Source organism: Cuculus canorus, chromosome 6 (genome assembly GCF_017976375.1).
Source record: "Cuculus canorus isolate bCucCan1 chromosome 6, bCucCan1.pri, whole genome shotgun sequence".
NCBI lineage: Eukaryota > Metazoa > Chordata > Aves > Cuculiformes > Cuculidae > Cuculus > Cuculus canorus.
The window spans coordinates 34,097,475-34,112,083 of NC_071406.1; the positions used below are offsets into that span (position 1 = coordinate 34,097,475).

At 38.0% G+C, this 14,609-nt stretch overlaps 1 protein-coding gene across 4 annotated transcripts in view; it reads right to left on the minus strand.

Annotated features, from left to right (window-relative positions):
* Positions 1-14,609, minus strand: part of MFSD6 (major facilitator superfamily domain containing 6) — a 29,119-nt gene that overhangs the window by 2,976 nt on the left and 11,534 nt on the right. The window contains exons 1-5 of one of the 4 annotated variants that reach the window (XM_054070736.1): positions 13,412-14,567; positions 10,766-10,863; positions 5,497-5,658; positions 4,826-4,924; positions 2,408-2,685 (exon numbers count right to left, since the gene is read on the minus strand). In XM_054070736.1, coding sequence (XP_053926711.1) covers positions 2,408-2,685; positions 4,826-4,924; positions 5,497-5,658; positions 10,766-10,863; positions 13,412-13,473 — 699 coding nt within the window. In that variant the 5' untranslated portion in view covers positions 13,474-14,567. Of the gene's footprint in view, positions 1-184; positions 237-2,407; positions 2,686-4,825; positions 4,925-5,496; positions 5,659-10,765; positions 10,864-13,411; positions 14,568-14,609 lie in introns of those variants that run through there. The other 3 variants (XM_054070735.1, XM_054070734.1, XM_054070733.1) reach the window with 3 other exon arrangements.

Genomic DNA, 14,609 nt, shown 5'->3' on the forward strand with positions numbered 1-14,609 from the left:
TAAGTAAAGACATTTGCAATACTATCCCCAGAGGGACACCCCCAGATGCATTCAGGCATTTCTGGAAATTCACAAAGCACTTACTTAGAATGCCCGCAACACAACAAATCAAACTTAAAGAAGCAAAGCAAAAGTAGTACATTTAAATCCAGATGACACTAATAGCAAGCAGACAGTAGCTTACCTTCCATCTCTTTTCCTAACTGCACTTTCCCAAGAAGCATGCAAAAAACAAACTTGTTGTGTTTCAAGGGGAAAAAAACAAAACACAATTAACTGGACTTCAGAGTGTTCAAACAAGATTGTTCTTTTGACCAAACAATTCTGTAAAATTCTTTCATGCTCCTTAAATAGTTTTCCTCAATAGTTCCCTCCCCCCCAGGATACTGCTCAGACTTTCTGACCGGCAGAATTTTCACAGAACTGATGTATGATTCTACTCAGTCTACTCAAACAAGCCTTACTACGGAATGTAAGAGCAAATTTAAACACCAGTTACATTCCCCAGGGCCGAAACAGCAAGCCTCCTCACTGATACATTTCATATCAGAAGATGACACGCTGTCTGTGATTAACTGTTAATGATTATTTGCTTTGCCTTGAAGAACAGAATATAGCAAGTGGGTCCCTTTGCTTGAAGAGTTATAAGTAAGCAGTAGCAAAAGCAAGCCAAAATCTTAATGAAATAAGAAGGAATGATCTTTGTCACTAATTCCATTTATGGTGCACTGACCCTCTTTCCAAATTCTCTGTTTTCATTTTAAGGAGGCTATTTAACAAATTTAAGAGAGCAGGGCAACTTTTTTCTAGCTTCAGTATTTTAATACCACCAGCCTAAAATAAATGACTGAGCACAAAACCTGAAATGTTTTGGAGCAGCTTTGCACTTTTGTGGCACTGCAAGAGGGCTAAGAGATTTTGCAGAATACAGATGATGAAGAAAATAATACAATGGGGTGGCACTGAATTTTGGGACCTCAGCAAGAACTACTTTTATATGAGCACTGTATTTTGACAGGAAGGAAAGAATAACGGAGAGATCATGTCCCATAGAGAACGGGCACAAAAGCTTTTCTAGCTACGATTCTCAGTGCAGCAGCTGGGTTGCGTCCAACATGGTTGCACAAGTCTCACTCAGACACCACACAACTGCAAAACCTTCTTTTCTTGCCATTTTCATTGCAGAAGTTCTGTGCAACTGCTTTTTTTCTGCTCTAAAATGGGACAGCTTATACTAACCAAGACCCTGAGAAACGGAGCGGTTTGTCTGGACAAATTACTTTGATGCCAGAGACCCTGTGACATCTTTAGTGTCACTATAAAACCCACATTCTCTGACTCAGGGAAGCTCAAAAACAAACAAAGAAAAAGCCCTACCAACCTACAGCAGACATGCCTGCAATATATTTTCAAGAATAAAAACAAATAAGAAAGGCAGGAGGTTGCTGACCAGGTGAAATTCCTACACATGCTGCTCTGCTGATTCACACTCCTACTCCAAATTACCCATTTCTAAAGACAGAAGTTGTGGAAAAAGCATTTCTGTGTTTACACCTACTGGGTGCATAAGAAGGAATCTCACCCACTCCTTCCAGACAGGTAAACAGTGGTTTTAATCATGCTGTTCTAGAGCTTGCACTGGCAGCATTTCTGAACTTTGCTAAGCAGTGTGCTTCAGCTCCTGCTGAAAGGCATGTCCAAAGTACTAGAAGACAAGTCAGGATCCAACCCCATCCAATCATCGATTAAGGTATTATTAAAGTTATTTTGGGGGGAGACTGGGCAGAAGGGAAATGGTGCACAGTAAGCACTGGCAATCAGACATTTTCAGTCACAGAATGGCTCTTACTTGGTCTAACTCCGGATTAAAAAAAGAGATTAAATTTATTTGAACAGAAAGCTCTGTATCCCACCAGTAGTTTTCTGGAACACCTATCTCTGAGACCACAACCAGGCAGATGTCTGACGGCATCACTCAAGGAAGCAAAACAAAACAGAAATAATTTTAAACTCTGTTAAGCAGCTGTGCATCTTCATGTTCAATTATCAACTTGAAATTTTTTCAAAATGCATAACCAGCACATTCCAACTAACATGAAGACAAATTTAAACTTAAAGGGAATTCAAGTATACCCGAGCCTGTAAAACAGAGTCTCTTTCTATGTCTCTCCCTCTCCTCGCATCTTCAGGAAGATAACACTTCCAAAAATAGTTATTCCTGCTGAGCTATACATAGAACACAACTCTATTTCATGCAATATTTCAACTACTGTGTCACAGCTCCAAATTTATTACAAGCTGACAAGAGAATACCTGCCAGGTACTAACAGATTCACACAGCTATAAAGGTTTTCAAGCATCTAACAAGGACATAAGAACAAGAACTTCCTGCACATTAGAAGATTACCTGCAAAGGCTGACTCTCGGGAGCTGGATTGGTTTTGGATAGTTTAACCATCTCTTTTATCTGGTAGACAGCATAAGCTATAGCGACCCAAGGAGAAGAGCTGATGCCCCAGGCAGGCCTGTTCACATCCTCTTGCTCTTCTTGGTGTTTAGTTTTCTTTACAGGGAGTCTGGGCTCTGTCCGAGGCATATCTTCTGACTGCTGTTGTACAAGGTCAATAGTCGCTATGGGAACAGGACTGGAAGGCACTGGGATCCTTTCTGCCAGCATTGTCTTTTCTGAAGTTAAAAACAAAATAATCACTGGCAAAGTCAACCAGCTTAAAAAAAATTCAAAGCAGACAATGAACATAAGTGTTTCTTGCTTTCAAAATACAGTAACCACTGAAAGCTGAACACTGGCACAAACAGCCAGGAGCGAGAAACACCACAGTCTACTCAGGGAAACGCAACGTGGAAGTTGCTTTACAAGCAAGGCTGTTCTGCAACTGCAGTGAAGTATTTTCGATGTGTGCATACACAGGAGGGGCTAGTGGGTACGAAGCGGTCCATTTGTTCCTAGACACCTATTAGAAATTCACATTTTCAAGTTATATGGAAGAAGCCATTTTCATTTTATATGCAAACTGAAAATAAGCCTTTATACTTGCAGCAAACTTCTTTTTCTGCATAAAGCCTGCATCATACAAGTCACTTGTACTCATAACACTGGCTTCAAACAGGAACCATTTGGTGAAGTCACATGGCCTACATCAACAGAGCAGTCATTTCTGACCTTAAAATTTCTCAACCTATTGATTTGACATAAAGTAGTTGTTCTTCACCACTTTTTTTTTTTTAATTTTTTTTTTTTTTAAGAAACGAACTATCCCTCCATAGTTACTGTGTTATTTTGCAGTTAGTGAGAACAAGATTAGTGACACACTGGAGGAGAAAAAAATATCTCTTCACAGTTTCAGGTGAAGGAAGAAATCTTCCTAACAGACCTTCACACCTAAGGTCTACTGATAAACTGAAATAGTTCTCACAAATATCTTGAAATGTCATCCACAAAATGACTGTCATGACCCAACACAATGCACCTGACAATCTTGAAGAGCCAGGGTATTTATATACAAAAAGTAATTAAACAGATTATTAGAAACTGTTGGATATTTTAAATAATAGCTGTATGTTCTACATGACTCTAAATAACACATTTCATAAGTTTCAAGAAAATATTTTTTCTAAGTAGAAATATTTTACTGATTTAAAGGATCTTTCTTTCAAAATTATAAAACTGCATTTCGTTTACAGACTCTTAATACTGGATATTTTAAGCAATGGCTGGATGTTCTCTAGTACTGTTTAATGAAGAGACTAATCCTGCACACACTTGATCACATGCTCAGTTTTACTTATCCGACTGGTCTGGCTGAAAGTAACCTAATTACTGCCATACTTAAAATTAATATACACATTGTTCGGATGGGTAGTGTGATTTAAATGAAAACCAAAAACTGAAACAAACTAAATAGAATAAGGCCAACAAGAACAAACTGTTCCTTTGTAAGTTCATGTGTAATTAACCAAAAGTTGATGGGAAACTGAAGCAGCAAAGGTGAGAAGGATATTTACATTTTTTGCCATTATCATTTGAACAGAGGTGAAGAACATTCTAGCAAAATAAATATTTGAACACTTCAGTGCAGGCAACTCATTAACTCATGAAGGACAACCAATTTACTATTTCAGCTAAAGAAAACTAACTTTTATTTCATACTCAGAGCCCATCTTGGAAAGTAACATTTGTGTAAAAAGCAGCTCAAAGATTCACAACTCTTCAGAATTTGCCACAGTCTTGTTGTCTTTGTAAGAATTAGGTTTATGCTAAATCAGTAATTTTTTACCAAGTATTTTATTTCTGGTTAGCCTTTTTATTAATAAATGTGTAGATGAAAAGGTTTGTTCACCTGGTGGGAGATTTCTCAGGTTCCAGAACAGAACTGAGGCAGCTATAGAGGTTGGCATTGTCTGAAGCCTTCTCTGCAATTTCTGGCAAAGGTAGCTTGGACTGGCAGAATACAAGAGCGTGCAGTGGTCAAGGTGACCTTACAGAACAGATACACTGAAATGACTCACTATAGCTGCTAAGACTAACCTAAGGGGTTCCCAGAACTGAGAGGACACAGAGGTAGCAAAATACGTTATGCTTTCCTCCTACTGACAGCCAAGAACTCAAAGCTACCCTTCTTCCAGAGCAGCAGCACACCACTTTGATTTCTGTCATTGTTCAGGAAAACATTTCTCACTTGAAAACAAACTGTCAAAACCTGAGTAAAGATACCAGACATACAAAATGAAAGCTGCAGGGAGCAGCGTCAGAGATACCTTTTTAACTAACTCTATTTTGCAGTATTTCAGTGACATGAACATTTACCTTCTTCTTCATCAGGAACCAACAGCCACTGGATCATTGCAAACAGAAGAAGAATCACTAAACAAGCCATCCCTATTCCTCTGAATGTGGCAGCAGGACCTGTAATGAGATTTATTTATTTTTTTTCTAGATTGGAAATCTACTTACCTTTTAAAATAAGACAAGTCAACATTATGCACTCCTTGGGAACGTATTGTCCCATGTAGACTCTTACTAGCTTGTTTCATTACATTCTCCTCCCTCACCACTTGAACAGGCTTTGCAAAGGATTTCCAACCAAGTAATCAGATTCTCATCTGTTCATCCAAGAGGCTGCACAGTATAAACCTATTCTCGCTCAAAGGATTAATTAATCTACTACTGATTTGATCACTATACACTAAAAATATCCAGGCAAAACATATTTATCAATCTGTAATGCTGACAGGACAAAGTCATAGGCAGCCTGGTCTGAATTCAGTGCTGACCTTGCTTCGATCAGGGACCTGGACTGAACATCTCCTCAGCTCCCTCCCAGCCTGAGCAGTTCTAGGATTCCATGATTTATAGAAAGTGTATTACTCTCAAAAACATTACAATATCTTAAGCATAAATAAGTTTAAAGCTGGTAGTTCAGTAAAACCAGAACTTCAAAAAATATAATAAAAATCTTTAGTACAATTTTTGCTTACCGAAGTAATTGACCAAAACCCCTCCAACCATAGCCCCGCATCCTCTGCCGAGACCCAAGTGGAGACCTTGCAGGATTCCCTGGGCTGATGTTCTCAGTTCTGGAGGCACTGCTGCGCTAAGATACGAAATGCAAGCTGCCCATATAGCTGCGTGTGTGACACCTAGAGAGATGAAACATTGTGAAGAGCACAGGGTCCAGAGTGTACCAACACAATATTAGAGCAACTGCACTCACTAGATGGAGTATGCTTGGAGAAAAACCACAAAATTCCTTCACTGACAAATGCCTGTGAAGCACAAATCAGTCTTTGGTAATGCGATACTGGCAACCAAGCCGCAGGGAGACACGATGACTCCTTCTGCAGAGTCTATCAATAGCTCTTTCTCCCTCTAAGATGACTTCACATCTTCTCAAGACACAGTCTCTAAGAATACTAAATGAAGAGCCTTAAAAGTTTCTCTGCCCTTCGAGAGTGACCTGGGGCCTTTGAATTACAGTCCTGGTACCATAAGCTGCAGGCAGCTAAAGCATTGATGCCTCTCAACAGTATCCTTACTACCACAATGAAGGCAGTGCAAAGGTCACAAAATCCAGACAATATTGGAAAGATCAATGTAGATTCAGAGGGAAGAATTAGTCCCCTCCTGCCCTTCTCACTTTCCCCTCAAAACAACTGCCTCCAAGCAAACTCCTTCTGAACTCAACACCAACGCGCTCTGCATTTAGCACTGCATGGTCTGGACTGGAAAAGCACACGAGATGCTGATTTTTCAAGGCTGCTGTTCAGAGGCAGAGTCAGCATGCCCTTCCTCCCGCTATGACTGTATCTTGCGTAGGCGCTGCCACATGCTGCTGCTGCCTCATGTTGCACCTGCTCCAGGGACCAAGCACAGCAGAAGTTCTCACTCCTATAAACAATGGCAATACATCCAAATCAGCCCCAGCTCTCCAGGAGAGCCTTTGGAAGTCTCATTCTGGCAGATGCCTTGTAGATTCAGGGTTATGAACACTCTGTCTGTCACTGAAGGACAGCTAAGGGGGCAGGCAGTGACTGGCCATCAGCATGCACAAACTCGCTGTCTCTGAGCACCTGCTTGGTGATTTTTCTGAGAGCAGGGAACAACAGCACAGGAAAAGACAGGGCTGTGGAGAAGTTGGAAAAACAAAACAGTTTTGTAGCTCATCACACATTAAATAAGCCTGAACTATTTTGCCACCCTCAGATTGAGTGGGAATATTTTTTTCTTACATGAGTGTTATTAAAAATAGTCATCACAGCTTACCAGCACCTAAGCTCTACTGCCTTGGTTTTAAAAAAAACACTGCCACAACTGATGACTCAGTCAACATGTTTCTGTCCTCTACGCTTGACTTGCTAATGAACAGTTGGACAGTCAATAATTACTTAGGCATTTACACTGATGACTCATAAGAGCAAGAAAACACATGATTTTGTAGCACACAGAATAATTTGGATTTTGCTTACTTGTAAAATGATAAGTAGCACTTTATGAAAAAGACACAGTTCAGGTACAGACATGTTAGATTTCCACTAGGCTCTACAGCTCATTTTAATTACAAATCTAAATAAAAATTCCTTAAACTTTTGGTTTGTAAAGGCCACCTTTATAAATTACAGAGCTGGTTTTGGTCATAGTGCATCATCGTGTTGGAAAAACAAAAGGCTCACATGAAGAAGAGGTATTTTTAAGGTATTTTACCTTACTGTTTAAAGCTTAAGGCTTTCAAACTCACAGATTTCCCCATCCAAAAAGCTCAGCTTTAAAACTTACTGAATACCTACTTTTTATTTTTTTTATGTAGACACACATATGCATTAAGAACAGCAACCAAACCCTGTCCCAATAACAAAGCAAAGTTAATCTAACATCGATAATGTGTGGGGGGGGGTTGTTTCAGAAAGGATATCAATTAGTGCAAAACTTTCAGGTTTATTAGATGCTAAAGAGTAAGTCAAGTTTTAAAGCCAGGCAAATCAAAATCGCATCAGAACTTATTTGATCTGTGAACCACAATACAATTATATTTGTTTGAAAACAAAAAGCCATAACTCAACTAGCAGGTTCTTGGATGTTTTCACTTTTACTAGACAATTCAGAAGGAACACAGTGCTCCCAGTTCCTCTGAAAACAAATCCATACATTTAAACAGCTTATTTCACTTGCCTTTAAAGGTACAGGCTCCCCTCCCCAGCATGTGTATATTACTATATTTATTATAATTATTTATACAACAACAACTGTTTTGAACCGTTTTTACCACAACTTTTATAATAAGTCTGGTCCGGATTACTGCTTACCACAATTTTTTTAAAAAGAAGCTGTTCAAAATATATATTGTGACATTATTTGCTAAAACCACTAACTAGCATTTCACCATCTGGACTGTAGTTCCAACAAGTTTAACAACCCTAGTGATATACTCAAAATAATAATGTTTAGCAAACTTAGGATAATTTACACGTAAACCAAGAGGTGAAGACTCGGGAAGCCAACTTTATTTCAAGACAAATCCTAATCACCGCCTCTTGAAGACTCAGGCTTTTTGCTCTCTAGATATAACTGTTGCTGGAGCACCAGTAAGAGTCACTTCTTAGAATGGCACTTGTTTTGGAGTCTGTTGGGTAACTGTCAAGGTAAAACAACCAATTTTCAGATTAACAATATAGTTTTGTACTTCAGAGAATTCCTGTTATGCAAACTGGTGAGCTAGCACAGCCGTTACCAGAAAACTGGACCAAAGCTTAGAACAGTAACTTGCAGCTAACTAGCATATCTAAATCAGTTAAGAGCAAAATGAACAAGACTGCTTGTGTATTCGCAGACTGATAACATATATGTACACTAGGGCATTTGCCTATGAGGATGTCTTGAAATTTTCTGTTATTAAAGTTCAGCCTAAGCTCTTATTTTCATATACTGCATGGGTATACAGCGTACAGATTCAAAACTTTAAGAAGTGAGTTTGAGTCTCCTCATTTACTCCATTGAGAATGCACATAAGAGTTCTCCCTATCCCAGTTACCAACAGGAACTGAAATACAGCATGGTTCTCTTTCCAACCAATAGATGCAGTTCGCAGAGTCATCTTCCAGAAATCTCACCATGCCCTTCAGCGCAGCACATGGAGATAATCCTTCTTGTATTGCAGAAACGCATTAAAAAGAAAAATAAATTCTTTGCAAGTCAGCTGAAACTGTTGCTGACCTTAAAACCCTTCCAGCTGATGGAACTGGAATTTACATAGAATCTAACAGCTTCCTGGAAAAAGAGTTAGGTACAGATACAACAAGGACTTCACCAAGGGATTTAGAAGACCTATCAACTTGATGCAGTCATGTGGCCACATGGTACCCACATGTTCTGCACAATTTACTCTTTCTTTTTTTTTTTTTTAATAAATACTCCTAATCCTTACATATGCAAAGCAGCTACAACTCTTATCTCTCTCTGTCAACAAACTCATTTAGCAAAAATAAGAGCTTCCACCTCCCCAAATTTCATTAACGTCACCTCTTCTCCCTACCAACAGATTCAGTGGACCCACAGGAAAAAAAACAGAGCCCTAAGCAACAGGATTTGGCAACTGCAGCAAGATTAATGCAAGTGTACATGATTCAGGGGTGGCTAGGTACAGAGGAAGTTTGGCAGAGAAGGAAAGTATTATTTTGAAGTTCCTTAATATTTTCTTTAAATCTCGATTACTCAAGATTACACGTTCCCTCACAGCTTGCTGTAATGGCAAACCTACATATTAAGCAATTCAGATTGAAATTTCAGTAGAATAAAAACATGATTGAGAGTAAAAAGAAACTTCTTTCTCAGCCATGACTATAGGATGCTTCTGAACAAAAACTTATGGCTATACTGATGAGAAACAAGTCTTCTTTCCTAGAATTTGGGTTGAGGTGTCTTTAAAACAGGATTACGTAGAAGGGAGTAACCAAACCTTTGTATTCTTTATTAGGTCCTCCTTAGATTTTTAAGGTGGCAAGAGTACAACACATACACATTCTTCAGGTTCTTTGCAACATGTTCATATTTTAACACTTCATATGAATAATGGAGCATCAGTTAAATAGCTGTGATTCAGGGGTTTTTAATAATAAAATTGAAAAACTTGCTGTTGTGTCAGCTTTAATACAATCAAACATTTTTGTTAGCAGGGAGTGAGGGAGTCAGGACACAAACATTTTTTTCTTACATGTATGCAGAGATCTATACAGTGCTCTCTAATGGCATTTTATAAGTCAAGTTAAAATGTACCTTACAAAGTTTCCTGTAAATACAGTTAAAAAAGGTAATGTAAATTCAATTTATATGCTGGACATAGAAAAATGAAATTTCTAAGTATAATCCGTGGAAAATTTTCTAAGTAGTATTGTACAATGCCAAAATACTGGCTTTGACACAAATGGTACAATTATTTTTAAAGGCAGAGGAAACACTTTCTGCATTTAAAATAAACATTCTCTTGCAAGCTTGCAACCCTAAGTCTTCAGTATATGAAGAACACTAAAGTAAGAGAAAGTAAATAGTTTAGATTTTTCCTGGTTTTGAAAAGTACTCACTCCAAAGACAAAAAAAATTATAAAATATAAGTTAGAACAATTTATACTTTAACATTGCAATCAAGGTCTTGCAGACTTCTTTGATAACAGGACTTGAAAACAGGCTCAAATTACTTTTCATAGCCCACAGCTCTACCCTTCTAATTAGTTAAAGAGCAAGTATCTTAAAGAAGCTCTATTAGCACAAAGCTATGGAAAGAAATTCCTCTCTAGCTGTTAAAAGAGAAAAATCTAAGGTCTAAAGATATTGATCCAACAGTACCACTGAAAAACTACAAAACTACAGCAGAGACAGAATGAAGCAGGGTATGTTCCAGGCATAAATTCAAGAACCACAGCCTTTTGCATTTAGAAGTTGACATTTACCACCAAACAGGATTTGTGTCAGGTGTGTACCCAGCTCCCGCTTCTGTCTCTTTGTTTGGTTAAAGGGTGTGTTGGTCTTGCACAGTTCTGTTAAAATAAACATTGAGAACCGTGCACAATCAAACGCAAATCCACCCTTTTAACGTCAACTATTTCCCAAGATAAACAGCAATTTTTTATGAATCTTTGTCTTCTGGGATGTAAGTGGTCAAAAAAAATCACAGAAATACCAGATTTTTACTTAACCTGAAAACAACATTAATGTAAGCACCTGATCTTATACTGGAAGGGCATTACTGCAGCATCTTACCTTGAAGTACTTCCATCGGAAGAACAGTCCAAGCATTTTCCAGATACGAGATGTAAATATATCGAGCTGTATTACAGGCAAGACCAATATAAAGCACTCTAGAGGAAGTAAGGAAAAGAGACGTCAGGACAGTTTGCACTTTCCTTGTTTGGTACGTTAGAATATACCTCACTGTTTCAGAAATCATTTGCATGTGTACCAACAGCTGCCAGTTTAAAGCATTTTGCTCAACAAAAAATACATTCTTTAAGTATCACACCCAAACATAAACTCTCTTCTTGCCCACTCCAAACACATATTCAAAACGAGGCTACAGTTATGACTCTTCAAAATCCTACCAGAAAAAAAAATAATTCAAGGAACAGCAGATCTACTGATCTTAAGCTCTGTACTTCCACACCATGCGCTACACAGGACTGTATTTCAGAGAGACCTTTTCTAAGCACATTCAACATCCCTTACAGACAACCTTCTGTTCTAACCATTCAGAGATGCATTCTTCCATTTTATTGTAAAGCCTAGTGCAGGTTTGTATTAGGTAAGTTAATTTTACCCAAATTAATATAAGTTTATAGTCCCAGTATCTGAAAACCGCTCAGAACTACTGTAAAAACTCATCCCACAGAAGCAACGTGGTTTATACCAACATGCCTCAGTATAAAACTTAACCATCCTGTTGAAAAGCTGCTTTTCAGAATTGAAAGGAAAAAAGCTCTTATAACTGTTTTTAATCAATGAAGCACAAAGATAGTTGTGCAGTGCAATTCCCATTACAAGAATTTTTCATTCCAGTTCTCAGATTTAGCTTAGCTTTCTTCTGGAGTGCTTATTCATCCAGCTACCTTTCTCTTATTTTTAGGTGGATCTTAGGAATCTTGATAAAGATGGTACTGCAACTTTAAAGATTTTTTTTTTTTTCAGGGACAAGGCTTCCTTATTGTCCAGACACAGCTTCTTAGTGTTTGGTACACGTGAAATAAATGCAACCGATAATTAAGGTGTAAACACAGACACTGTGAAAGGGCTCATTATTCTTTGTGCTGCTTTTTTAGTTAGTTATTCTACAAAAACACACCAATTAAAACAAAACACACTAATTAAATGGTACACGGACACTGAAAAATCTAGAGTGAAATGCAGCATCTTGTTAACATTTGAGGTCTCCAAATATACACACTGGCAGCTAAAATACCAGTATATTATTTTCATCATGTCAGTGATATTAAAAAGTATTCAAAATTAAAGACATGTATGTGTATTTCACAACATGGATTTACAGAAGACAATACATTTTACTTTCAACAAGCTGAATAAGCTTGTGGGAAGTTTTCCCGCCACCCAAATCATAAATCAGACCCAGCTGTGTTGCTTCCAGACACATGCAAGGTCCATGAATACCTGGCTGAAACTGCCCTTAGGCAATGCAAGCCAACGTTCATTGAAGAAAACATGGGAAGCCATGAAAAAGTTTCGTATTATACAATAAAGAGAACAAAATTGTTCTTTGTGCCATGCATCATAAATTTCATCTCCCCCTTTAATTAATGCCTTCTGTTCCAAACAAATAACTTAGTTCCTTTAATAGCCACAACCTAAAGTCATTCTTATGTACAATCAAATTTCTTAAGTGTGTTAAAATACATGTGCCACAAAAGGTAAACATTCACAGTCTGCAGGTCCTTTCCGCATTCCTCCATTAGTAAGGCCCAGGGTGATGTACACTCTTGGGGACACAAAGGCATCACCTCACTATATACTTTTTTTTTCCTCATCAGCACTACAGATCCACCCAGCTCACTGTTTAGGACCATTTCTTGACAGCTGAATCTCACTTTCGTCTAGCAAAAAGAACCTGCACCAAGAACCCTTTTCCCCATCTCAGCTGCTCCCTATCACAGCCAGAGCAGAGAGGTGATGAGGTCTTCTCCTTCTCCCATCACTCAGCTCCCCATGCTTTTCCATCATGTTACACTTGCAGAAAGACTTGGATTCAGAGTTTCAGAGCAGCAATTTAGTCAGGTTCTACCTTTAAATTTGTTAGAATATGTACACAGATTTAGGTAAATCACAGTTTATGAAGATTTCTACAATTATGCTTTTGGAGGGGTACAGTCACACAAGAACTTTTGAGTATTTACAGTCTTTTCAAAAATGTATTTATATTAAACAATTATCACACCTAAATGGATAAAGTAAACAGATGTTCCTTATGAACTCCACATGCAGTATCCACAGAGACACCAAACCTAGTTTAGAGGTTAAACGTTTAAAGCACTGAATCCACATTTAAGTTAAGGAGACAAAGCTGTTTACAGCCATCACTACCAGCCTCTGCTTCCTACAAAAACCCACATGCCGGAATTACGGTCAAACACATTCAAGCTTAACCTCAGGTAGGAGGTTATTTTAAGGGATTAACACCATTTTCCTAAACTCCATGGCAGTTATGAGTGCTTCCACAGAGGATACCATTTAACAATGGCATCTAAATATTTGATAGCCAGTTTTGTACAATTTTCCACTACAATGACCTCTCAAAGAACTTGAGGCTGCCATTACACTTTCTGATGACTTAATGCTTTTTAACTCTTCAGTTTACTCTGTCATCGATCAGAAGGTGGCTGGAGAAGGCAAGGCAAAACATACCTTTCTAACATCTGCCATATTCCCTCCCCTTGTAGCTTTCTAGCTGAACCAATCACTGTCATTACTGCAGATGTGGAGTGACCTGCTAACGTACAAATTAAAAACACCAGCGAAACACGTAACACATGCACACACGCTCTGCAAATGAGTATGAACAAGAAAGATAGTAAGGTCAGAAATTAGGCATTTTAATCAGCACGTTTAATGGAGTCATGTTTAAAATGCTTGGACAATAATTTGAGTATCATTCACAGAAAAAACTCTGAATACCAAACAGGTTTCAAAATGTTGTAAGGTTCTTGCATGCCAACACATACAGTGTTAGAAAAGGAAAACTGAAATTCTGTATAACAAGGGTGTGAAGCCTGTTTTCTTGTAGTTCTACAAAGGACACTCAAGGGTATTTTTTCCAGCTACTGTGACAGTGCATGCAATTCTGGTATTCGTGCCTGTCTTCTGAGACTTAGGGCAGGAAGGAAAGACTGAATGACATATTGAAATAAATACTGCAGAAAGACCGTGCATCCAGGAAGCTCACAACACAGAAGAAAGTTTGCCTTAGTGACAGAAGTCAATGGGAAGTGAGACAACCTCAGCACTGAAGTCATCTTACCAAAAGAAGATGTCAAGTCACCTTCCCTCTAACAGTTAAATACCCTGTGAAACAGTCACAGCTAGCTGTGGATTAAAAGGTACTTTTATCTTATTCCATACAAGACCTTAGAGCAGAATTATCAGAAATATGTAACTGCTTCTATGCCAAAATGGTAAACAAGGAATTTTGATCTATTAAAAAATTATATATGTGTGTGTGTATATATATACGAAAAATACTGATCCCAAATGCTTCTGGCTAGGACGGTTCCAAGAAGGATATATAGTTTGAGGTTACTTGCTATTAATGGGATAAATTAATGGGAGAAATTATTCATTGGAGAAGGAGTATCTGTACTAGAAGGCATCAGACATATACAAAACTATCAAAGATATGAGTTACAAACTCCTATACATTCCTCTTAAAAAAAATGGTTACCTCCTTTTGAACAAACCATATATTATACAAAGTTCAAAAAGTACAAGAAGAAAGGCAACCAGAAGAATCTATTTCATAAACTGTGATAACTAAATACAAGTGTTAGATAACATTGAAATACGACTAATGTGCCTTTCCCAGGTGTAGGTATAAAGAACGCTCTTT